Below are 27,465 nucleotides of genomic sequence, written 5' to 3'. Positions count from 1 at the left end.
CTGACACCCTAGACCCACTCCAATTTGCTTACCGCCCAAATAGGTCCACAGACGATGCAATCTCAACCACACTGCACACCGCCCTAACCCATCTGGACAAGAGGAATACCTATGTGAGAATGCTGTTCATTGACTACAGCTCGGCATTCAACACCATAGTACCCTCCAAGCTCGTCATCAAGCTCGAGACCCTGGGTCTCGACCCCGCCCTGTGCAACTGGGTACTGGACTTCCTGACGGGCCGCCCCCAGGTGGTGAGGGTAGGCAACAACATCTCCTCCCCGCTGATCCTCAACACTGGGGCCCCACAAGGGTGCGTTCTGAGCCCTCTCCTGTACTCCCTGTTCACCCACGACTGCGTGGCCACGCACGCCTCCAACTCAATCATCAAGTTTGCGGACGACACAACAGTGGTAGGCTTGATTACCAACAACGACGAGACGGCCTACAGGGAGGAGGTGAGGGCCCTCGGAGTGTGGTGTCAGGAAAATAACCTCACACTCAACGTCAACAAAACTAAGGAGATGATTGTGGACTTCAGGAAACAGCAGAGGGAACACCCCCCTATCCACATCGATGGAACAGTAGTGGAGAGGGTAGCAAGTTTTAAGTTCCTCGGAATACACATCACAGACAAACTGAATTGGTCCACTCACACAGACAGCATTGTGAAGAAGGCGCAGCAGCGCCTCTTCAACCTCAGGAGGCTGAAGAAATTCGGCTTGTCACCAAAAGCACTCACAAACTTCTACAGATGCACAATCGAGAGCATCCTGGCGGGCTGTATCACCGCCTGGTACGGCAACTGCTCCGCCCTCAACCGTAAGGCTCTCCAGAGGGTGGTGAGGTCTGCACAACGCATCACCGGGGGCAAACTTCCTGCCCTCCAGGACACCTACACCACCCGATGTCACAGGAAGGCCATAAAGATCATCAAGGACATCAACCACCCGAGCCACTGCCTGTTCACCCCGCTATCATCCAGAAGGCGAGGTCAGTACAGGTGCATCAAAGCTGGGACCGAGAGACTGAAAAACAGCTTCTATCTCAAGGCCATCAGACTGTTAAACAGCCACCACTAACATTGAGTGGCTGCTGCCAACACACTGACACTGACTCAACTCCAGCCACTTTAATAATGGGAATTGATGGGAAATTATGTAAATATATCACTAGCCACTTTAAACACTTTAAACCTTATATAATGTTACTTACCCTACATTATTCATCTCATATGCATACGTATATACTGTACTCTATATCATCGACTGTATCCTTATGTAATACATGTATCACTAGCCACTTTAACTATGCCACTTTGTTTACATACTCATCTCATATGTATATACTGTACTCGATACCATCTACTGTATCTTGCCTATGCTGCTCTGTACCATCACTCATTCATATATCCTTATGTACATATTCTTTATCCCCTTACACTGTGTACAAGACAGTAGTTTTGGAATTGTTAGTTAGATTACTTGTTGGTTATTACTGCATTGTCGGAACTAGAAGCACAAGCATTTCGCTACACTCGCATTAACATCTGCTAACCATGTGTATATGACAAATAAAATTTGATTTGATTTGGTGGCACTATAGATGTCATTGGTATCAGTGGCACCATAGGATACTAGAGCAATAACTATTGATGAAATGGACTTTGTCTCTTGCAAATGAATGTTCAATTTAAATTATGAAGACGAATAGTGTGACATATCTTGACATTAGTATATCTGTATAATCACATATTGTTGCCATAGATTTAAGTGAAACTAACTTTGCCACTCAGGAACATTCACTGTCTCCTTGGTAAGCAACTGCACCCGCTGGGTACAGACGTCAGTTCAATGTCTAGTTTGGTTGAGTTGTCAACTAACGTGAAATCAACAAATATTGTCACCATGTCATTGGATTTAGGTTAATGGTTATGTAAACAAAATATATCTTACTTTGATGCCTTATTGCAAATCCAATCAGTTTTCCATGTTGATTCAACGTTATCACATTTAATTATTGTTGTTGAAATTACTTTGAAACAAAGTTGACTCAACCAGTTTTTTGCCCAGTGGGCAGTGTAGATTTGGCCTTGTGTTGTAAGTCAGGAGTTCCCAAACCTTTTCACTCAGGCCCCTCTTCCAGGATTGGGAAACACACCCATACCATGATGCAGCCACCACCATGCTTGAAAATAATGAGGCAGTTACTCAGTGATGGGTTTTGTTGGATTTTCCACAAACGTAAGGCTTTGCATTTAGTCCAAAAAGTTGATTCCTTTGTTGTGTTTTCTTGCAGTATTACTTTAGTGCCTCGTTTCATACAGGATGCACATTTTTAAATATATATTTGTATTCTTCTTTTCACAGTCATTTAGGTCATTATTGTGGAAAAACCATCCTCATTTGTCTCCCATCACAGCCATTGAACTCTGTGGCTGTTTTAAATCCACTAATTGCCTCATGGTGACATCCCTGAGTAGTTTCCTGCAGCTCAGTTCAGAAGTACGACTGTGTCTTTGTTGCGTCTGGGTGGTTTAATACATCATCCACAGCATAATTATTAACTTGACCATGTTTAAATATATATTCAATGTCTAATTTTTAATGTTACCCATCTACCAATCACTGCCCTTATTTTATGAGGCTTTAGAGCTCCCTGGTCTTTGTAGTTGAATCTGTTCTTGAAATTCAATACTTGGCCGAGGTACCTTACAGATGTTATATGTATGGGGGGACAGAGGAAGGGGTAGTTATTCAAAAATCATGTCAATCCCTATTATTTCAGACAGAATGAGTCCATGTAACTTAATATGTGATTTGTTGAAGTTAATTTAGGCTTGCTTAAATAAAGGAGGTGAATACTTATGCAATTACATTATTTTTGTTATTTAATTTGTAAACATTTGTAGAATTATCTTTTCACTTTGACATTATGGACTATGTTGTGTGGATCAATGACAAAAAAAAAATCACAATTAAATCCATTTAAATCCCACTTTGTAACAACAAAATGTGAAAAAAATCTAAGTGGGGGTGAATACTTATGATACTTACTGTAAAACCAGGGTCCAGTCTACTGACTAGAGTCACTAAAATACTAAAGGATTGAGGCTCCTGCACCAGAGAGAAGCTGGGTGAAGCCCCAGGACAGTTAAGTCGCGAATCAAATCAAATGTATTTGTCACATACACATGGTTAGCAGATGTTAATACGAGTGTTGCGAAATGCTTGTGCTTCTAGTTCCGACAATGCAGTAATAACCAACGAGTAATCTAACCTAACAATTCCAAAACTACTACCTTATACACACAAGTGTAAAGGGATAAAGAATATGTACATAAAGATATATGAATGAGTGATGGTACAGAACGGCATAGGCAAGATGCAGTAGATGGTATCGAGTACAGTATATACATAAGAGATGAGTAATGTAGGGTATGTAAACAAAGTGGCATAGTTTAAAGTGGCTAGTGATACATGTATTACATAAAAATGCAGTAGATGATAGAGTACAGTATATACATATACATATGAGATGAATAATGTAGGGTATGTAAACATTATATTAATTAGCATTGTTTAAAGTGGCTAGTGATATATTTTACAGCAATTTCCATCAATTCCCATTATTAAAGTGGCTGGAGTTGAGTCAGTATGTTGGCAGCAGCCACTCAGTGTTAGTGGTGGCTGTTTAACAGTCTGATGGCCTTGAGATAGAAGCTGTTTTTCAGTCTCTCGGTCCCAGCTTTGATGCACCTGTACTGACCTCGCCTTCTGGATGATAGCGGGGTGAACAGGCAGTGGCTCGGGTGGTTGTTGTCCTTGATGATCTTTAACGCCCTTCCTGTGACATCGGGTGGTGTAGGTGTCCTGGAGGGCAGGAAGTTAGTCTCTATGGGCTTTCATCAAGCAGGACCATCATTGTCTATTATGTACCTGTTCCTGATCAATTATAGTTTAGGGATTCCCCTTTAGTGAGACTTCACATTGGTATGAAACAAATGCATTAAACTACATGTCAACTATAAAATACTAAAGGCACGAAAACAAACGTATGTTTATATGGTATCTATAACTCCCTGTCATAGTGATTTGCTGGTGGCAAAATAATGATGTTGTTCTCTGATTACGTGTATTGTTTGTGCTTTTCCAGAGGAGGAAGTACAGGCTGAGGCTATTGAACCTAAACCTATAGGTATATTGACACTTCACTGTGAATGATATAAAGTCACAACTATCACCGTTACTGGTTCTACTATTACTTGTTCTACTATTACTGATGTGGTACGTGCTGCAATACATGGCCACATAACGAAAGACAAGTGTAATTTGGATCTGTCAACAGGTAGGGGGAAAAAAACACCAAAGACTAAATAAACATTCATATTTTACATTATGAGATCAAACGTTGTACTTCAGCAAGGTCATGCTCCTGCCAATATCAACGCCTTGATCATGTTTGATCGTCGCCTTCACAGCGCCACGCAGGTTCTGCCCTGACGGATGGTTCAGCTACCAGTCCAAGTGTTTCATGTTTGTGAACACTCCTCTGTCTAGCTGACTAAACTCAACTCCATGGTGAAGGAAGTTTCTGATGAACTCCATCAACTACATTGATTCTCCCAAGGTCAAAACTTCATCAAATGTGTAGCAGGAAGATCAGAACGCTGTGGACCAAGAGGTTGCGAGTTCAAATTCCAGGTGAGGACATAATTCATTATAATTACTGTATAAATGAACATCCACAATGTAATCATGTGTGTCAAATTTGTAAGTTGAAAACATTGTATGTTCAAAGCACTGTGTGTGTGGGTGTCCCTAACCTTGCCAACAGACAAAGAGCTGTAAATAGATCAGTGGTACACCAATTAGGGCCTTGATTGGCTCGGCCACAGTAACAATGGATGGTGTGTAAATATATATATATTTTTTTGAGGGGACAACATTTCTTTGGAACCATCAGGTGACAGCCTAAAAAACAAAGACGTCCCAGGAACATGCTGGAAACTAAACAAAAACCTCCAGGGGACCATGACAGAACATCCGGTTTTAAACGTCATCAGACATAGGAATGTTTTTGCAAAGTTCCCATGAAAACATGTCTAGAACATTAATATCCTATATTCTGAGAACATGGCAACCATGTTCTGTGTGATGTTGATGGAATATTCTCCTAACCCTCAAAACTGGATACATTAATGTTCTTACAACGTTCCCAGGAAACGTGTCTAGAACATTACTTTTGAATATTCTGAGAACATGGTAACCACGTTCTGGGTAAGTTCTGTTTGAATGGTCTCCTAGAAACAGTCCTTGCACATCACTGGAACATTCTATGAAAACATTAAGGGAATGTACTCTAAAGTTGTGGGAACATTTGTTAGCTAGGTATTTCCTTGTTGAGATTCAATTGGCACATGCATTTGCTCTGAGTTGCCATCTTAGAGCAACAGCAATGAGCAAATATTTGGTGGTTGTATTTGATTAACGTTTATTGAAAAAGTATAGATTTCAGGAAACTAAGAACTACAGAGGACAAACAAGGCAAGCGTTTCATAATTTACATTTTTTTTAAAGCATTGACCTCAGGCTAATCGATGTTGTCGGAGCTGAATTCCACAAAGCCTGGTCTCTGCTCAACTCCGTTATTGGAGTTCATCAGAAACTTCATTCACCATGGAGTTGAGTTTAGTCATCTATATAATGCACTTCCCAATGTAATTAGTGTCTGAGTGCTTGACATGAATTTATTAATATGATAGCAAATTGTGGACTTTCAAAATGTCTGTGCGTTTTTGTTGTTGTTGGTATTTACTGAAATAGTCACTGAGGGTGCTCAACCTTTTTTTCATGTGCACACACACATCTCCCCCCTCTCCTTTCAGTAACACTGCAACGAACTGGGCGCCAGCCTGGCCTTCGGCGGCTCTTCATCTGAATATTGTTACCTGCAACAGATAACAAGAACAGCCAACAGAGCCACCGCCTGGATCGCTGGATTCGACCTCGAGGTGAGAGAAAGGCTCCCCTGACAACGTGGCGTGAGCAGAACGTTTTTGACCCAGAGTTTTTCACTCAGGTCACATGCAAAAATAGTTCTGATATTTTACTCATGCAGCTAGGCATGATATCAGATCTGTAAGTGGTAAGGAACAGTAGTGCAGCTGTATGTAACCTAGTGGTTCAGAATGGACAGTTCAGAGCATTTGGCCAGTAACAGCAACTGAAAGGTAGCTGGTTCGAAACCCCGAGCTGACTAAGTGAAAAATATGCCATTGTGCATTTGAGCAAGGCACTTAACCCTAATTGCTCCTGTAAGTAATCTGCTAAATGACAAAAAAAAGTGGGTCGACCGTTCAGGAATTTACAACCACAGCCAGAGCACTGCAACTACTTTATTTATTTAACCTTTATTTATGTTACCTGGAAATGAATGGCAGGTAGCCTGGTCCCAGAACTGTATGACAGATTCAAATATGACAGATTAAATTACTAAAATGACACATTTTTGTTTTTCCTTTTGTAGTGGGCCAGGGCTGGAGGAACCTCGCATGTGGCACACAATACCCATTCATTTGCGCATGTTAGACCATAAGAAGATCATCAACATTTTAGCAACACACAATTCAGTGCAATAAGATTTCTAACTGCTTTGAACATTTGCATTACTGTATGTTACTTTAAATAAGTGTTCACCAATGGGTTAAATATGTTGTAATTTCTAATAAAAATGTATTTCTATATACTTAAACTGGTATTGTTTTCAAGAAAAACATTTTTTAAGTGTGTGTATATAATATATATGTATATAAACATTGTATGGGCTAGTACTTTCAGGAAGATAACTAACGATCATCTATGGAACAATATGACAACAAAAAACATTGGATATGGTGCTTTTGGTTGACAGCATAAAATGGCATGAGAAAAGATTTGAGATGAGAACAGAAAGTCTATAGAAACCTCCATTTATTTATTGAGCCTCAATTTACCTGTTTACCGAGACCGGTCTTTGGCTCGGCTAAGGCTCTGTTAAATACAGTAATGGGTGTGGACTGGATATAAGGGTGTGTTTAGAGGAGACATTTTGCATGGAATGTTTTTACAGCCTTATTTGGATAAGAGGGTTTCCAGTAAGATATGGTGTACAAAAAAAACGGACCACATTCTATATCTATGGTAAAAACAAGCATATGTACTAGAAATTAACAATATTAATTAAGTTTTTCTCAAGATCTTGAGACGATTACAACCTCAGTTTGTCTGAGGTTAAGATTACTCCAGTGCTAAATCCTGTATTCAAGTTGATAACCAACAACCATAATAAAAACCATGATTTACTCAATTATTAAACAATGATTCTGCAAACCATAGGAATAAATCATGCAGTCAGAGGATACACCAAATCCAATCAGTGTTCAAAGATTTAATTCGGAGTAAAGCGCCTTCTATTCTCCACGCGGTAGGTGGCGCTTTCTAGCTTCCCCCCCCCCCATCTAAAATCTGACCGGATGCACTCGCAAGAACACAGTTATCAAAGATGGCGAAACACTGTTAACAAAAAGCCATATATTCTTTACAAATAGTATTATTTCGCGAATAAGCTGCTGGGAAAAAAACGCTTCGAATCTAAATAGATTAAGTAATTGTGACCGGTTTAAAAAAAAAACAAGGGTTTACAATGTCGGAGACGAGTGTTTTGCATCAACGGATAAGCTCCGTCATGGACATTCTAGCCTCCGCTGCCGTGACAGAGATTTGCAAATTAGTAGAGGACTGCTGTGGAGCGTTAAATGTAGAAGTCTTTCAAAGCAAAGAGCAAATCAAAATGCTAGAGAAGCAACTCAGCCTGACTGAGTCGAGGTACAGGTCGGTGAGTGGCATAGAAGGGCAGACGTTTGTTACCTGTGGTTCATCGAGAACCAACAGTCCTTCGGGCAATTCCCCCGCGGCTGAAGACGAAGGTGGGCTATCGATTTGTAACTGTCTTCAGGGTTGTCAGATTATACAACGGGTGTGTATAATCTTGAATCCTGATTGGTTAAAACCGCATTCCGGCCGGTGTCTATTTAAGCAATAAGGCCACGGCTAAGGGCTGTTCTTTTGCTCGACGCAACACGGAGTGCATGGATACAGCCCTTAGCCGTGGTATATTGGCCATATACCACAAACCCCTGAGGTGCCTTATTGCTATTATAAACTGGTTACCAACGTAATTAGAGCAGTAACAATACAAGTTGTCATACCTATGGTATACTGTCTGATATATCACGGCTGTCAGCCAATCAGCATTCAGGGCTGGAACCACCCAGTTTATAATCCACCAGCTAAATATATGACGTTAAAATGCCTATTTACTCTGTCTCATCAGCCCAGCCAGGCAATTTATTAATTTGATCTCCACTATAAAAAGCATCTACACATTATCTCACATTTCTTTTAGACTAACATTTTGTTTTTAACAGCAGAGATTTGTATACACCTCTCTCCAACATTTGCAAAATTGTTTAAATATTCAAATTCGATCTCCTGCTGTCCCATAGTAATGAACGTGTCGGGATGAGCCAGACAGGCAGGCAGTGTTTCTCAGCCAGTCGAAATCATGACTCAGCTGGCATCATTTTTCTGGATAAATATACAAAAAAATATCAAATGAAAAAATATAAAACAAAACAAGGGCGGCTAGTTTGCAGTCTTTCCAGCTTCAGTTTGAAGTGATTGTGTTTGCTGTGTTGCTGGCTAGCATCTCTGAACAAGTGTCTTGACAAGTGAGCATATTTTCTATGCGAGGCGAAATTGCGCCTCATTAGCTAATTATTATGGCTGCATCCAAATAAATGTCACAAGAAAACAGCTTAAACAAATGCAAATGCGGCTACTTTATTGTTCATCTGGCTGCACTTTTTTTTGACATGACTGTAAATTAGCCTTAGTTGGTTAGCTAGCAAGTAAGGGATAAGAACATATGGCAATGGAACATTTAGAACAAACAACTGGGTCACGTCCATAGATGCAGAACAAAAAGACTGATCGACTGGGTCGTGTCTCTAAAAGTAACGTTTTAATGAAAATACGTCAATCATTATTTAAATATGTTGGTAACCCGTTGTATAAAGGTGATAATGGTTTGCAACACCGTGCCAATATATCCTCCAAAACACCGTCTTTGAGGGCATTATCACTTAAATGACTACTGAAAACTAGCTCCAGCAGCAAGAGAGGAGTTGTCATTATGGAGACACACATTGGATAATCTAAATCCAATCGCTTTACCTTGTTCTCTGCATTTCGCCCTTTGTTATTGGTTCGTGATAGTGAATGGTTACATTTAAAAAAAAAAAATTTTTAGAACATTAATTTAAAATGGTATTAAGACAAGGCACATTGCTCTAAAATAATCTTATTTTCAACTAGAGTATAGAAATCCAAAAGTTACCATCTCTTGAGTTAAACCTATCACATCTATAAAACAGTTAACATATTAATCATAACCATAACCAGTAATCATATCATTTCACAATTCTGAACAGTTGTAACCTCCTGCATGTGTAAAAACCCCAGCCTTACTTATGATTCAGTACTACACAAATGGGTTTAATTATGTATTTACTAACTAACTAAATGGTAACACAGGATAAACACACACACTTAATACATTAAAACAGGTCCCTAGCGGAGTGACGCAATATGGCGGCTTGTTACAAAGGAGATGGGGAGGGCGAGAGAGAGACAGAGACATAATACTTTGGTACATTTAGAAACTACTCTCACAGTTGTCATATACTTTGCACATGAACCGCCGCCCGTTTTGAAGTATTAAATCATGAATGTATTTACGTGTAAATGTCTTGGTTTTTCATGGATTTCTGTCGGTATCAGGCCTTCTTGGATAGGGTGCTGGGCATTTGTGCGGCACGCTTGTCTTTGTACAAAGTTATAGAAACAATTTCCTCTTATAGTTTCTAAGCTCACATCCCTCTCATATAAACCTCTTAACCTTTCTGATCTCCCCATCCCGGATCCGGGTTCGTGAATACAGACTCAAGCTCATTACCATAACGCAACGTTAACTATTCATGAAAATCGCAAATGAAATGAAATAAATATGCTAGCTCTCAAGCTTAGCCTTTTGTTAACAACACTGTCATCTCAGATTTTCAAAATATGCTTCTCAACCATTGCAAAACAAGCATTTGTGTAACAGTATTGATGGCTAACGTAGCATTTAGCATTAACATTCAGCTGGCAACATTTACACAAAAAAACAGAAAAGCATTCAAAAAAATCATTTACCTTTGAAGAACTTCAGATGTTTTCAATGAGGAGACTCTCAGATAGCAAATGTTCAGTTTTTCCTGAAAGATTATTTGTTTAGGACAAATCGCTCCGTTTTCTGCGTCACGTTTAGCTATGAAAAAAACCCTGTATCCAGGATTGTGTAAATCTATCAGCAAGCTCATTAGCATAACACAACGTTAACTATTTATGAAAATCGCAAATGAAATGAAATAAATATGCCATCTCTCAAGCTTAGCCTTTTGTAAACAACACTGTCATCTCAGATTTTCAAAATATGCTTCTCAACCATAGGAAAACAATAATTTGTGTAAAAGTAGCTAGCTAGAGTTAGCATTTCGCGTTAGCATTTAGCGTTAGCATTAGCGTTAGCATCCAGCACGCAACATTAACTAAAACATAAAAGCCTTCAAATAAAATCATTTACCTTTGAAGAACTTCTGATGTTTTCAATGAGGATACTCTCAGTTAGATAGCAGATGCTCAGTTTTTCCAAAAAGATTCCTTGTGTATTAGAAATAGCTCCGTTTTATACATCACATTTGGCCACCAAAAAAAATCCATAAATTCAGTCCTCAAAACGCAAACTTTTTTCCAAATTAACTCCATAATATCGACTGAAAACATGGCAAACGTTGTTTAGAATCAATCATCAAGGTGTTTTTCACATATCTCTTCATTGATACATCGTTCTTGGACACATGCTTTCTCCCCTGAATCAAATGGTAAAGTGGAAGCAGCTGGCAATTGCGCACCGAATTCGACGCAGGACACCAGGTGGACACTTGGGAAATGTAGTCTCTTATGGTCAATCTTCCAATGATATGCCTACAAATACGTCACAATGCTGCTAAGACCTTGGGCGAACGACAGAAAGTGTAGGCTCATTCGTTGCGCAATCACAGCCATATAAGGAGAGAATGGAAAACAGAGCTTCAGAAATTCTGCTAATTCCTGGGTGATGCATCATCTTGGTTTCGCCTGTAGAATGAGTTCTGGGGCACTTACAGACAAAATCTTTGCAGATTCTGAAACTTCAGAGTGTTTTCTTTCCAAAACTGTCAAGAATATGCATAATATGCATAGTCGAGCATAGTCGATCTTTTCGTGACAAAATATCGCGCTTAAAACGGGAACGTTTTTTATCCAAAAATGAAATAGCGCCCCTAGAGCTCTAACAAGTTGGATCCGCCCCTTTTTTTTTTTGGTCTAAAATGACATACCCAAATCTAACTGCCTGTAGCTCAGGACCTGAGGCAAGGATATGCATATTCTTGATACCATTTAAAAGGAAACACTTTGAAGTTTGTGTAAATGTGACATTTATGTAGGAGAATAACACATAGAAAAAAAAACGTTTTTATTTTCATTTTTTTAAATCATATTTGAAATGCAAGAGAAAGGCCACAGTGTATTATTCCAGTTTAGGCACAATTTAGATTTTGACCACAGCAGTGAATGTGAAAAGGTTTAGACTGATTTAATAAAAATAAAAAATGTTTCAAGTCTGCCCAAATATGCCTAATTGGTTTATTGATACATTTAAGTCCATAAATGTGCACTCGCCTCAAACAATAGCATGGTATTCTTTCACTGTAATAGCTACTGTAAATTGGACAGTGCTGTTAGATTAACAAGAATGTAAGCTTTCTGCTCATATTAGATATGTCTATGTCCTGGTAAATGTTCTTGTTACTGACAACCTCATTGTTCCAATATTCACTTTAGAACGAGTTATGGATGCATCGATATGACATTTCTGGACGATACAGATATCCGATATTTCCCTGCCAAAAAATCCCGATACCGATACTTAACATTTTACCAGCCTTTTAAGCATTCTAGTACAGTTAAATAGTTGAAACACACACACGGACCAAAAAGTTATTTTATTGGCATTTACGTATGTCCCCAGTAAAACATATTCAAAACCTATTTCACTGCCCCCTGGGTGGCGCAGTGGTTAAGGGCGCTGTTCGCGCCCAGGCTCTGTCGCAACCGGCCGGGACCGGGAGGTCCGTGGGGCGACGCACAATTGGCCTAGTGTTGTCCGGGTTAGGGAGGGCTTGGCTGGTAGGGATATCCTTGTCTCTTGGGTTGTGAATCGGAGGCCGCATGACTTTCAACCTTCGTCTCTCCCGAGCCCGTACGGGAGTTGTAGCGATGAGACAAGATAGTAGCTACTAAAACAATTGGATACCACGAAATTGGGGAGAAAAAACTATTTCACTGTCACTGTGTCCATGTCCAGCTGTGTCTGTAACATTCACGTAAACCCTGTTTCTTGTCTGCATCGAAGTACCTATCATCGAGCAAGGTGGCGACACAGTAAAGAGGCTCACAGAGAATGCCACTTGTTCATAGCCTCTTGTAGAGTACTTTTGCAATTTTTAACCCCTTGGTCTGTGTCGGCAGTTTTGTTGAGCAGGCGTTTCAATGCCATGACAGAGGGCATCACGTCTGCTGCAGCCGCAGTTGATGAGCTTATTTCTCGAGTCAGTTGTTCGAAATGGAGCTAGGAGTGTGTTCATGTTTCCAAGTTTCAAACATCTTCTCAAATGCCATTGAAATGGCAGCAGCGGTATGACAACCAGCACATTCTTGGGCATGCAATACGACTTTCCTCAGTACAAAATCCTCGTCAGCCCACTGTGCTGTCAGACTCTGCATGCTCATGGGCCTGACACCGCTGGTCCAAAACGCCAGTCGTGAAGCTAATAACAATGACGCCCATAGCAAGTAGCTCATGGATGTGCGTTTCAGCAATACTGTGCAACTCCGGTAGGGCAACATCTGAAAAATAGCGCCTACTTGGTAGTGTGTATCAGGGCTCGAGGTGCTCGACCATTCGGTGAAAGCCAACATTATCCACGGCAGAGAACGGTTGATTGTCAAAGGCAATGAATTCCATTATCTTGGCATTAATGGATTTCGCCTTTTGAGTTGTCTCGCTGAAATTTTCTTACTCTTTCAAATGACTGCTCGAACTTGTTTAGTTGTTGGAAGTGTGTGCTTAGTATTTTTCTGCTTTTGTTCTGTGTACGTTTATGTAGGTATCTACGTACGTTTATATAGGTATGCGCGTACGTTTATATAGGTCAGCTATGACATCAGGTTTGCACATCTGCGTTAAACTAGACATCGGGCCGATGCCAATTTTGGCATTTTTAGCTAATATCGGCCAATTCCGATATGCTTACTGATATAACGTGCATCCCTAGTTAGAGTTTCGGTGGGAAAACGTCTGTGTAGAGGCACATTCCTGTGTGAACATTGGCGAGGGAGATAGCTGAAAGTTCTAATCCCTGATTTACCACAGGGTGTGAGCTGGATCCTCACAGGCCAGTCATGACAAGGCAAGTAAGAGTAGCTTCGCCTACTACTGAAATAGATAAATGGGCTTGTCAACTAAGTGATGAATTCACTCTAAAAAGCCCAACATTGGAATAATATTTACAAAAATAATTGGCCTACATGTAAAAGTGTAGCCTAGAGTGTATGCGTATTGGCTACAGCCTCATGTCAACACCGTCAACACCGACGCTAACACGAAAAATGGCCAAACTTTAATGAGACTTTAATGACATAAATGTAGTCTTAAATGCCAGTCATGTTTGACAATTATCATGTAGGATAAAGTCTTGATTCTTTTGACGTACTTGTGGCACAGTTCGTTCAGATCAAATGGTCATGACTGGAGAGAAAGGCCTGTTGCACACCTCACTCACCTTGCAATAGGAGCGGAGGCAGTCAGCATCCACAATCCTAGTCATATTAGCAGCCCTTGTTGCTCGTTCCATTTGTGGATTTCCCCTCTTTCCACATTTCTCACACGAAACCACTCGCATGTGCGGTGTGCTCTTTAGAATGGGGTCTTCCCGCTAATTGCATTTTTAGAACATTCACACACAGCCTACTGCTTTGTGCACATTGCTGCTCTTATAAAATATAGAAATAATAGTTTATCAACATTTTTAAGCTATAAGTTCTGATCTGTTGCGTCATCTTCATTGCTTTTTAACATTTGGGGATGAACCTACAGTAAGCCTAGTTGGATGAATTGTGGATCTATTGTCCAGAACCTATCCCAGCCATATTTTTGTATCGTCCCCGGTACGACAGGACGCCCTGGTTATATAGCCTACCCATAAAGAAAGCACATCGTTCGATCCTCTCTCTGAAACTGTTGAATGATTATTTCTCAGTTTCTCTCCCTTTCTGTTTTGGCTCTAGTAAACTACTGCCTCTGCCACTCAGCAGATAGTCAGTGTAATTAATATAAGGGTTTTTTTTATTAAGAAAAATCTTATGGCAGCCGCGGTGCAATTTAGAAGTAGCCCAAAAACCTGTGACCAATACATTTTCACCTGCGACATCGTTTTCTGAGTAGCCGAATTTGACAGGAAAACTACGGACATGTCAAACTAAAACAAAATGACCTAGCTCTAACTCTGTCCTTCAAAGTTCCATATCTCCCTCCCCAGGCTCCAGGGCCGCCTCCACCTGAGAGGGTGGTACTGCTCATGCTCATGCAACTCCCCTTGAAACGCCCGACATTACCCCCTTAATCTGAGTTTTCACATGGACGGGTGCCCTACAATAAAGCAGGTTTTTCAAATCGGATGAGCCACAACACATGCTCTTTCTGCTCCGCGGAAGTACAAGAAATCAAACTAGCCTACTTCTCATGATCCTCACAGCTTTAACTTGACCTAACACTTTTCCCACCAGTTGAAATATCACAAACGGAATCCTCAAGTTTGGCATTTGGGCCATCTGCTCCTCTTCTACAAACTGTACTCCTGCCATGTAAGAGGACACGTAACTTTGCTCCTTTTTCCATTCTCTACACTCTACATTCTTCCACTATTCCGCCGCCATTAGATTGAAGATCCAAGTTTGCACCTGCTTCCGCCATCCTCGCTTCAGTCACGCAAGACCCCTCGTTCATTAGCGGCACCTGGCTCTCTCGGTTCGGGTATAAAGTTCTGGGTTAACAGAGATTACCCGAAGACAAAGTTGCTCGCTATATTACCCTTGTGTTTTTTTATGGACCATTAGTGTTGTTTAGACCAGTAATGAGCTATACCCCCTCCATTATAATCATTAGTCAGATTGCGGCTGTTGGTAAAAATGATTGACTATTATATGCAAACTGTTTGCGCCAATCAACAACAGCACAGATGAGTGCGAAATCTTGAACATAGGCTATCTTAGAGCCCATGTATCTTATGTCAGATCATCAGTACCTAGCTCATCAGCTTCTAACTTCTAACTCCTCTTTTCTCCTTCCCTTCAGATTTCCAGCAGTTCATTGTCTCTGAAGAGGAGTTTCCCCCCGAGCAGCAGCATTATAAGCAGGAGTGGAGCCCCAGTCTGGGGAAATATAATTGGAACCCCATACAGATTAAAGAGGAACAGGGGGAATTCAGTATCATCCAGGAGGAGGAAGACTCTGTATTCACTCCTGCCTGGGTGAAAAGTGACTATGATCAGTACTCAACTCAGTCCTCACAAACCCAAAGTGAAGAATACAAAGACAGAATGGCCTCAACTGAACAGATCAAAACAGAACCTAAGGAAGATGATTCCTCAGAGACAACCAGTGACTCTCATCCCCAGGGCAAATTAAAGAAGACATGGACAGAAAAAGGACAAAGCTTGAATGGTAGAAAATCCATGGATTTGAAATCACCAGTGCAAAGGAGTAGTCACACAGAAGATAAATCATTTTGCTGTAGTGATTGTGGTGAATGTTTTGCTCAGATGGGAACACTGGATTCTCATATGAGGACCCACACAAGGGATAAATCGTATCACTGTCAGGATTGTGACAAAGTATTCACTCGGATTGACTGCTTCAAATTGCACATGAAGGCCCACACAGGAGAGAAACCGCATCGCTGTGGTGAATGTGGCAAATGTTTTTCTCAAGTTGGGTATCTGAACTATCACATAAAGACTCACACAGGGGAGAAACCTCATCGCTGTCATGATTGTGGCAAATGTTTCTTTCGAGTTGGTGAGCTGACACTTCATAGGAGGATTCACACAGGCGAGAAACCACATCGCTGCCAGGTCTGTGGCAAATGTTTTGCTCGTCCTAGCAATCTGAGTTCTCACATTAGGATTCACACAGGGGAGAAATCTTATAGCTGTCATTATTGTGGCAAAAATTTTCGTCATAAAGGTAATCTGACAACACATATGAGGATTCACACGAGGAAAATCACATTGTCGCTCTAGTAGCAGATCTTTCAGCACTGGCGGTAGTCACATGAGTTCATATGAGGATAATCACATGAACGATAAACTATATTGCTGTCAGGATTGTTGTAAATATTTCACTAATTGTTTGAATCTGAATTGACTGGGGAGACGGAGAGAAAGAGACCACATTACTGCCATGACTAGAAAATATTTAATGACTGCCTTTTTTTGACATTGTGTATGTGAGGAACACGGGAGGAATCTTACAAGCGTCTGTCAAATGCTTAAATGCCAAAAGTGCATTGAATTGTCATCAGAATAGACACTGAAAATAATCTATTTAGGTTAAGTCAAAACAAAGCAATGCTTAAGTGGACACATGGACATCAGTCAGACGATTCAGTCACATTTTATAACTTCCACCTGTGAGTGGAGATACGGTTCTTGGGTGAATAATATACTCTTGTCTTTTGCTATTTGTAATACTACAAATAGTTACTATTGTTCATAGTTTTATACTTGATTACATTGTATAGTCATCTTTAACTTTCCATGTGAACCCTGCACAATACCTGTCAAATAATTAATCCAACGACAGTGATACGATTATTTTGATCTGATAAAGCCCACGTTGACGCAAGCTGTAACCGAGTCTAGCTGAAACGGCCGCTTGAACTGGTCCATTTGAATCTAGTAGAAACCATTTGATTCCAGTTCAGCCCACGAGACACCAGTAACCATTCTTTACCTGAACTAACTGGAATTTCCCCTAAGGAATTGATGCATTGTTTATGTGTGCATGTATGATACCTATTTCGGTGTGTTATTGTGTGTTTTGCCCCCTATTGAGTACTGTCTTCCTTGTAAGTCATGATAAAACATTTTATGGAAAAGTTATAGAATGATTTTGTGAAGAGTTGGAACCCTGTTAAAAAGACCCAAAATTACTTAGAGGTCCATGTGTTTTATGACTAGTATAAGATACAGTGCCTTGCGAAAGTATTCGGCCCCCTTGAACTTTGCGACCTTTTGCCACATTTCAGGCTTCAAACATAAAGATATAAAACTGTATTTTTTTGTGAAGAATCAACAACAAGTGGGACACAATCATGAAGTGGAACGACATTTATTGGATATTTCAAACTTTTTTAACAAATCAAAAACAGAAAAATTGGGCGTGCAAAATTATTCAGCCCCTTTACTTTCAGTGCAGCAAACTCTCTCCAGAAGTTCAGTGAGGATCTCTGAATGATCCAATGTTGACCTAAATGACTAATGATGATAAATACAATCCACCTGTGTGTATTCAAGTCTCTGTATAAATGCACCTGCACTGTGATAGTCTCAGAGGTCCAAGATACTGTTGTGAATAAGTTTAAAGCCGGATTTGGATACAAAAATATTTCCCAAGCTTTAAACATCCCAAGGAGCACTGTGCAAGCGATAATATTGAAATGGAAGGAGTATCAGACCACTGCAAATCTACCAAGACCTGGCCGTCCCTCTAAACTTTCAGCTCATACAAGGAGAAGACTGATCAGAGATGCAGCCAAGAGGCCCATGATCACTCTGGATGAACTGCAGAGATCTACAGCTGAGGTGGGAGACTCTGTCCATAGGACAACAATCAGTCGTATATTGCACAAATCTGGCCTTTATGGAAGAGTGGCAAGAAGAAAGCCATTTCTTAAAGATATCCATAAAAAGTGTCGTTTAAAGTTTGCGACAAGCCACCTGGGAGACACACCAAACATGTGGAAGAAGGTGCTCTGGTCAGATGAAACCAAAAGTGAACTTTTTGGCAACAATGCAAGACGTTATGTTTGGCGTAAAAGCAACACAGCTCATCACCCTGAACACACCATCCCCACTGTCAAACATGGTGGTGGCAGCATCATGGTTTGGGCCTGCTTTTCTCCTGCAGGGACAGGGAAGATGGTTAAAATTGATGGGAAGATGGATGGAGCCAAATACAGGACCATTCTGGAAGAAAACCTGATGGAGTCTGCAAAAGACCTGAGACTGGGACGGAGATTTGTCTTCCAACAAGACAATGATCCAAAACATAAAGCAAAATCTACAATGGAATGGTTCAAAAATAAACATATCCAGGTGTTAGAATGGCCAAGTCAAAGTCCAGACCTGAATCCAATCGAGAATCTGTGGAAAGAACTGAAAACTGCTGTTCACAAATGCTCTCCATCCAACCTCACTGAGCTCGAGCTGTTTTGCAAGGAGGAATGGGAAAAAATGTCAGTCTCTCGATGTGCAAAACTGATAGAGACATACCCCAAGCGACTTACAGCTGTAATCGCAGCAAAAGGTGGCGCTACAAAGTATTAACTTAAGGGGGCTGAATCATTTTGCACGCCCAATTTTTACGTTTTTGATTTGTTAAAAAAGTTTGAAATATCCAATAAATGTCGTTCCACTTCATGATTGTGTCCCACTTGTTGTTGATTCTTCACAAAAAAATACAGTTTTATATCTTTATGTTTGAAGCCTGAAATGTGGCAAAAGGTCGCAAAGTTCAAGGGGGCCGAATACTTTTGCAAGGCACTGTATGTTGATAATACAATAATTTGATTCTTTATTATTAATTTTACAGTTTCACGTTACATGACTAACTTTGAAGTAATTACACTTGACCTGGAAGCGCTTCATTACTCTTGTTGGCTTCACAGGTGACAACATGAGCTAGCTATAGGCGTAACTGAAAAATGTCTATAAAGTTGAGTGATTTTTAACCAACAATGTTGGTTTATGCCTAGGCTTTTTTTTATGCCTAGGCTACATCTAGCAAGCTTACGCTGGTCACTAGCAACCCGCCTCTGGATATTTATAGCCTGAAAAGCCGCTAGGGATCGCTGCAAGGTTATTATAGTTTTGTGATTTAATATTTGTTTTTTTAATTTGATTAGAAATTCAATTTAGTTCGTTTTTAGACTTGATTTGCTAGTTTTTATTTTGTTTGAGTTTTGATAGAAATGTTTGTTTCGTTTTTATATTTAGTTTGTGTTAGGGACATAAAGTAGCCTATGTGTGGGAGGCTAGGAGACATTTGTTGTTGGCCTATAGTTTGTTTTCTTAGGATGTCACTTCTTGCCACTGGGCGCTGTACTATAAAAGGTGATGGGCCTGGACCATAAACATAACATCTCTGTGTTTCGATGGCGTCTGTGAGAGAATGGGCAGTGCCATTGAGGCCATCTCATCTTTAAACTGTCTATTTACTTCTTCACGAGTAAAATACATAGGCTCCTGATGACCTGGCTGTCAGGACTCCAACTGGGTTGTCAGGTCATGCCCAACAGGTCATCAGGAGGGAACAGACAACGAATTGGGAAGTCCAGGCGAGTTGACGAAAGCAAAATGGCGGAAGTCCTCAATGGCGCTGCCCATGCTAACACAGGCTTTTGGCCAATAGAGATACTGTAAGTATTCAGACCCGTTACTCAGTACTTTGTTGAAGCAGCTTTGACAGCGATTACAACCTTGAGTCTTCTTGGGTATGAAGCTACAAGCTTGGCATACCTGTATTTGGGGAGTTTCTCCCATTCTTCTCTGCACAGCCTCTCAAGCTCTGTCGGGTTGGATGGGGAGCGTTGCTGCACAGCTATTTTCAGGTCTCTCCAGAGATTTTGAATCGGGTTCAAGTCTGGACTCTGGCTGGGCCACTCAAGGACATTCAGAGTCTTGTCCCGAAGCCACTCCTGTGTTGTCTTGGCTGTGTGCGTAGAGTCTTTGTCCTGTTGGAAGGTGAACCGTCGACCCAGTTTGAGGTCCTGAGCGCTCTGGAGCATTGCCCCGTTCATCTTTGCCTCGATCCTGACTAGTCTCCCAGCCCATGCCGCTGAAAAACATCCCCACAACATGATGCTCCCACCACCATGCTTCACCGTAGGGATGATGCCAGGTTTCCTGCAGATGTGATGCTTGGCATTCAGGCCAAAGAGTTCAATCTTGTTTTCAGACCAGGGAATCTTCAATCTCATGGTCTGAAAGTCCTTTGGGTGCCTTTTGGCAAACTCCAAGCGGGCTGTCATCTTCCTTTCATCTGACCACTCTACCATAAAGGCCTGACTGGCAGAGTGTTGCAGAGATGGAAGTCCTTCTGGAAGGTTCTCCCATTTCCAGAGAAAGTCTGGAGCTCTGTCAGAGTGACTATTGGGTTCTTGGTCGCCTCCCTGACCAAGGCCCTTCTCCCCCGATTGCTCCGTCTTTGGCCGAGCGGCCAGCTCTAGGAAGAGCCTTGGTGGTTCCAAACTCCTTCAATTTTTAAGAAAGATTGAGGCCACAGTGCTCTTGGGGATCTTCAATGCTGCAGCCATTTTTTGGTACCCTTTCTCAAATTTGTTCCTCGACACTATCCTGTCTCGGAGCTCTACGGACAATTCCGTCGACCTCATGGCTTGGTTTTTGCTCTGACATGCACTGTCAACTGCGGGACCTTATATAGACAGGTGTGTGCCTTTTCCAAATCATGTTCAATCAATTGAAATTACCACAGGTGAAACATCTCAGGGAGGATCAATGGGAACAGGATGCAGCGGAGTTCAATTTCGAGTCTCATAGCAAAGGGTCTGAATACTTGTAAATAAGGTATTTCTGTTTTATTTTTAATACATTTGCAAAAATGTCTCATCTAACAACCTGTTTTTGCTTTGTCATTATAGGGTATTGTGTGTAGATTGACAAGGGGGGGGGGGGGGGGGGGGAAACTATTTCATGCATTTTAGAATAAGGCTGTAATGTATCAAAAGTCAAGGGGGCTGAATACTTTCCCCAATGCACTATCACTGACTAACCCCTTCAAATAGGGTTAATAAAATAACACTTCTTCACAAATCTATCAGTTCACAGCCAGCCTGTGTGCACGTGTATGTGTGTGTGTTCACCCAAACATGATTTTCTGGATTATCAAATCAAAGTTTATTGGTCGTGTACACATATTTGCAGATGTTATCGCAGGTTCAGCGAAATGCTTGTGTTTTTAGCTCCAGTAATACATAATCCAGAAAAAATGTATACGAAATTAAGAAATATCAGAACGAGCAATGTCAGAGACTGGACTATAAATATACTGTGATGACATATAATGTATATACACTGAGTATACAAATCATTAATACAACATTTCTAAATATATAATACCACTTTGACATTATTAAAATTGCAAATGAATCCATTTTAAATTCAGGTTGTAACACCACAAAATGTGGGGGAGAAGTCAAGGGGTGTGAATACTTTCTGAAGGTGAATCCAGGTGAAAGCTATGACCCCTTATTGATGTCACTTGCTAAATCAACTTCAATCAGTGTCGATGAAGGGGAGGACAAAGGTTAAAGAAGGATTTTTAAGCCTTGAGACAATTGACACATGGATTGTGTGTGTGTGTGCCATTCAGAGGGTGAATGGGCAAGACAAAAGATGTAAGTGCCTTTGAATGGAGTATGGAATTAGGAGCCAGGCGTACCAGTTTCAGTTGGTCAAGAACTGCAACGCTGCTGGGTTTTTCACACTCAACCGTTTTCTGTGTGTATCAGGAATAGTCCAACATCCAAAAGACATCCAGCCCACTTGACACAACTGTGGGAAGCATTGGAGTCAACAGGGGCCAGCATCCCTGGCCCATGGGGAGGGAGGAACTCAATTTCATGAAGGTGTTCTTAATGATTAGTATACTCAATGTAAAACTATATACTGTGTAAAGACAGTATATGAATAGAAAAGGTGTGTACAGCATTATGTTATATAGGATGAGCCATGACTAGAATACAGTATATGCAATGTAAACATTGAACTTTAATAATGACAGCAGTCTAAGGTGTAGGGTAGAGTACCGAGTGGTAGCCGGCTAGAACAATGACTAAGGCTAGTGGTGACTGTTTAACAGTCTGATGACCTGGAGATATTAGCTGTTTCTCAGTCTCTCAGTCCCAGCTTTGATGCACCTGTACTGTCTTCTTCTAGATGGTAGCGGGGTGAACAGGCCTTGGCTCGGGTGGCTGAAGTTCTTGATCTTGTTGGCCTTTCTGTGATACCAGGTGCTGTAGATTTTCTGGAGGGCAGGCAGTGTGCCCCCGGTGATGCGTAGGGCTGAATGCACCTCCTGGAGAGCCCTGCAGTTGCATCTGTAGTAGTTTGGGGGGGGGGGGGGGTCTTAGGGGCCAAGCCAAATTTCTTCAGCCTCCTGAGGTTGAAGCGGTGCTGTTGCTCCTTCTTCACCACCCTGTCTGTGTGAAGGGACCATTTCAGATTGTCAGTGATGTGCACGCCAATGAACTTGAAGCTTTTGACCCTCTCAACTGCAGCCCCATCGACATGGATGGGGGCGTGCTCTCTGCTGTTTTCTGTAGTTCACGCTCTGTTCCTTCGTTTTGTTGAAGTTGAGGGACATGTTATTTTCCTGGCACCGCTCCAATAGAGCTCCTACCTCATCACCGTTGGTCAACAGGCCTACCACTGTTGTGTTGTCAGCCAATTTGGTTGACTTGTAGATGTGCATGGCCACACGGTCATGGGTGAAGAAGGGAGTACAGTAGAGGGCTGAGCACCCACCACTGAGGGTCCTCCGTGTTGAGGATCAGCGTGGGGGAGATGTTGTTGCCTACCTTCGCCAGTTTGGGTTGGCCTGTCACGGTTTCCAGGACCCTATTGCACAGTGATGGGCTTGGAGGGCACTATGGTGTTGAAGGCTGAGCTGTAGTCGAACAGCATTCTTACATAGGTATTCTATTGTCCAGGTGGGATAGGGCAGTGTGTGTCGTCTGTGGATCTGTTGGGGCAATATGCAGATTGTAGTGGGTCTAGGGTATTGGGTTAGGTGGAGGTGATATGATCCTTAATTAGCCTCTCAAAACACTTCATGATGACAGAAGTGAGTGCTACAGGGAAACAGTTGTTTAGTTAAGTTATATTCGCTTTCTTGGGTACATGGACAATGCTGTGGATCTTGAAGCAAGTGGGCACAACAGACTGGGATATTGAGAGGTTGAATATGTCTGTAAAACACTCCAGCCAGCTGGTCTCCACATGCTCTGAGGACGTGGCTTGGGATGCTGTCTGGGGCGGCAGCCTTACAAGGGTTAACATACTTAGATGACTTACTTGCGCCAGCCGCGGAGAACGAGAGAACACAGTTTTCGTAAGCGTTTTCTTCTAAACGGATAAAGGCGTTTAGCTCGCCTGGGAGGGTGGTGTCGGTTTCCACAATGTGGCTGGCATTCCCTTTATAATCAGTGATTGTCTGGAGTCCCTGCCACATACATCTTGTGTCTGAGCCTATGAATTGCGACTCCACTTTGTCCCTGTACTGTCGTTTTGCCTCTTTGATTGCCTTACGGAGGTCGTAGCTGGTCTGTTTGTACATGTCCATGTTCCTAGTCACCTTGCCATGGTTAAAGGTGGTGGTTCATGCGATTGCGGCCATCTATCCACTGTGTTTGGTTTGGATAAATTGTAATTGACACAGTGGGAACAACATCCTCTATGCACTTCCTGATGAACCCTGTCACACCGTGTTATACGTCAATACTATTCTGAGGCGACCCGGAACATTTACCTGTCCACGTGAATGAAAATGATCTTGAAGCATAGATTCCGATTGGTCAGACCAATGTTGAACAGTCCTTACCACAGGAGCTCCCTGTTGAAGTTTCTGCCTATAGGTGGGGCGGAGCAGAATGGAGGCATGATCTGATTTGCTGAAGAGAGGGCCTTGTAGCCGTCCCAAAAGGGAAAGTAGCAATGATCCAGCATCCGTGTTGCGTGTGTAGCACAGGAGATGTGTTTGGTAGAATTTTGGTGCAGCGTTTACCTGCCAGATTCAGACGCTTGAAAACCCCATTCGGGAAAAAAAAGCTTAAACAGTCAGTGTGTTCAGAATTCAACTTAGGCATGTGCATATGATGTAAATACATGCATATACTTCCTGAACTCGTGTGCATGTTTACATGGTTTTGCACATGCTTCAGGTGATAGATATCTGAATACACTACCAGCGCTTTGAGAAGTTGCTTTAATTATAAACCTGTGGATATTCTTTCAGAATTTTCGACCCAACGGAGGACCAACAACGCAGACACCCAGTAGAGTAAGTTCAAATGTAATTGTATTGTAATATTCCGACTTGTAGAGGACCATTTCCAGAATCAAACACTGTAAATTCACAGACGTTAGTGTAATTAAGAAATGTACTCGTCTGGTATCCAGGCAAGTACAATGTAGGCAACATATGACTTACAGATAATTTGATTCAGGAGATCTCTAAAACAATGTAAATTTAACACTGAATGATAAACAATGAATTACACACATGTACACTCAGTAACCTTTATTAGGTACACCCATCTAGTACTGGGTTGGACCACCCTTTGACTCCAGAACAGCCTGAATTCTTCATGGAATGGACACGTTGCTCAATTGGTATCAAGGGACCTAACGTGCCAGGAAAACAGTCCACACACCATTACACCACCAGCCTGTACTGTTGACTCCAGTGACATCAGGCAGGATGGGGCCATGGGACTCATGCTGCTTATGCCAAATCCTGACTCTGCCATCAGCATGACGCAACAGGAACCAGGATTCGTCGGACCAGGCAATCCTCAATTCTCCCGTGTTGGTGACTTTGTGCCAAGTGGTGGAAAAAGTACCCAGTTGTCATACTTGAGTAAAAGTAAAGTTACCTTAATAGAAAATTACCACAAGTGAAATACCACTTCAGTAAAAGTATATAGTTTTAAATATACTTTTTTATATGGTATCCAATTCGGTAGTTAGTCTTGTCTCATCGCTGCAACTGCCGTGCGTCCTCTGAAACACAACTCGGCCATGCCGCACTGCTTCTTGACACAATGCCTGCTTAACGCAGAAGCCAGCCGCACCAATGTGTCGGCGGAAACACCGTACACCTGGTGACCGTGTCAGCATGCACTGCGCACAGGAGTAGCTAGTGCACAACGGGACAAGGACTTCCCTGCCGGCCAAACCCTCCATTATTTTCTTTAAGGATGTAGTGAAGTAAAAGTTGTCAAATATTTTAAAAAGTACAGATACTACTTAAGTAAAAATACTTTAATGTACCACTGCATGTGCTTCCTGTTTTTATTTGATAGGAGTGGAACCCTGTGTGGTTGTCTGCTGCAATAGCCCATTCATGACAAGGACCGACCAGTAGTGTGTTCCCGAGATGCCGTTCTGCACACCACTGTTGTACCGCACCATTATTTGCCTGTTAGCTTGCAGGCTTTCTGCTTCGATCTCGCGCCAACAACTGTTTTTGCCCACAGGGCTGCCGCTGACTGGATGTGTTTTGTTTGTCGCACCGCTCTCTGTAAACCCTAGACACTGTCATGCTTGTCAAGCCCAGGAGGCCGGCTATTTCTGAGACACTGGAATCGACGATCATACCATGCTCAAAATTGCTTAGGTTTAGGCTGACACAAATGATTAGACTGGTCCAGATTTTGTTATTGTCGAGCAGTAGCATCTTTTTTTTATGGCACATGAGACACCTGTTTTATCCACGCCCATTTCAGTGAAATAATCCATTGTGGAGGCTGTGGGGATTGCACATTCCAAGAAGATGGGGAGTGTGGCTGCAATTTGTGCACATTCATTGTTTCATAACTTCATTGTGGGAATTTGATTGTTAGTATCTATCAAATCCTGATTACATATCACCAGTAGTACATTTGCCATTAATTACTATACTTTTTTTTTATCTACAATGTTTGTTTGGTTAAGGTCATGTCTGTTAATGCATTCAATATTTATATATTTCTTAATTCTATTTTACTTTTAGATGTGTGTATTGTGAATTTTTAGATACTACTACACTGTTGGAGCTAGGAACACCAAGCATTTCGCTACACCTGTAATAACATCTGCTAAATATGTGTATGTGACCAATAACATGTTATTATTATTCCAGCCTTTTACCGTTCTCATTGTTGGAGTGGACACGTTGTTTGCAGCACGCACAACATATGGTACACTCGTGAGAAACAAGTTTTGGTTTGTTTCATTCCATTTACGAGTTTTGTCAATTTAGTCATTGTCTTTTGTTTGGTGCGCTCCTGTCAATGTTGAGTATGGACGCATACCTGATTTACGCATTGAAGTAGGCCTATAGGCTACCTGGCCTGCGCACAAATGTAGGCACACAAATGTGCCCATTTGGGGATCTGAAAAGTATTTATGATTGGCTTAATGCACCACCACTAATGAGCTGTGGCGCTAACCACTTGGATACTAACCACATGACAATGATTTTGAGATATGTTATTATAAATGAAATGATACAACTGTTCCACGAACATGTTCATATGAAAACCATAACTTGCACGCAGATTGGTAGAAGTGGTAAGATAAATTGAGAAAGGTTGCCCACTCCTCGTGTAGAATAATACCGGCATTTTCAGGAGAGTAATGGCAGCATCTGCGAAGCCAGAAAGAGGAGAATAGTTGGATCAGGTAAAGTTTTTATTCTTCTGGTTATCTTAGTCTTTGGCTCCCTCTTGAGTCATTAGTGTCTTATTTAATTAAACAGTGAGCTTAAAGCATCAGACAAACAATGCATATATTGTTGATTCTATTAAAACACAGGTTGTGTCTATATATGGAAAAATAAATTTTAAATTTTCAAATAGTTTTTGTCAGAGACAGCCCTACTTAGGTCAATTGTTTTCTCCTTTGTAACTGAATGCCTCTGCTTGTCTGCCAACTTTATAGAGCAAGTCACAACCATTTTTGTGAACTGGGTGGTGTACCAAATAAACTGTCCACTGAGTGTATATCACATGTATCTACAGATTAAAATCTGATCTGCAGGATACAGTTTCCACTAACACCACAGGGGAGACCAGAGGATACCGAAGATGATGCCTCGTTCATTGCCACAGATTATCTGCACCAGGCGGGCAGGAAATGCTTTAAAAAATAAAGCAGTCCG

General features: G+C 41.4%; 1 protein-coding gene across 1 annotated transcript; it reads left to right on the top strand.

Annotated features, from left to right (window-relative positions):
- The first annotated feature begins 7,520 nt into the window (after window positions 1-7,520).
- LOC110495845 (zinc finger protein 184-like) lies at window positions 7,521-17,400 on the top strand. The gene is made up of 2 exons (XM_021571315.2): window positions 7,521-7,966; window positions 15,598-17,400. Exons 1-2 carry the CDS (start codon window positions 7,684-7,686, stop codon window positions 16,542-16,544), a joined length of 1,230 nt encoding a protein of 409 aa, XP_021426990.2. The 5' UTR covers window positions 7,521-7,683; the 3' UTR covers window positions 16,545-17,400.
- Window positions 17,401-27,465: the final 10,065 nt, after the last annotated feature.

Source organism: Oncorhynchus mykiss, chromosome 18, assembly GCF_013265735.2.
Source record: "Oncorhynchus mykiss isolate Arlee chromosome 18, USDA_OmykA_1.1, whole genome shotgun sequence".
Lineage (NCBI taxonomy): Eukaryota > Metazoa > Chordata > Actinopteri > Salmoniformes > Salmonidae > Oncorhynchus > Oncorhynchus mykiss.
The sequence above is the reverse complement of the archived record's forward strand: the minus strand, read 5'-3'. Positions and strand labels throughout refer to the sequence as shown.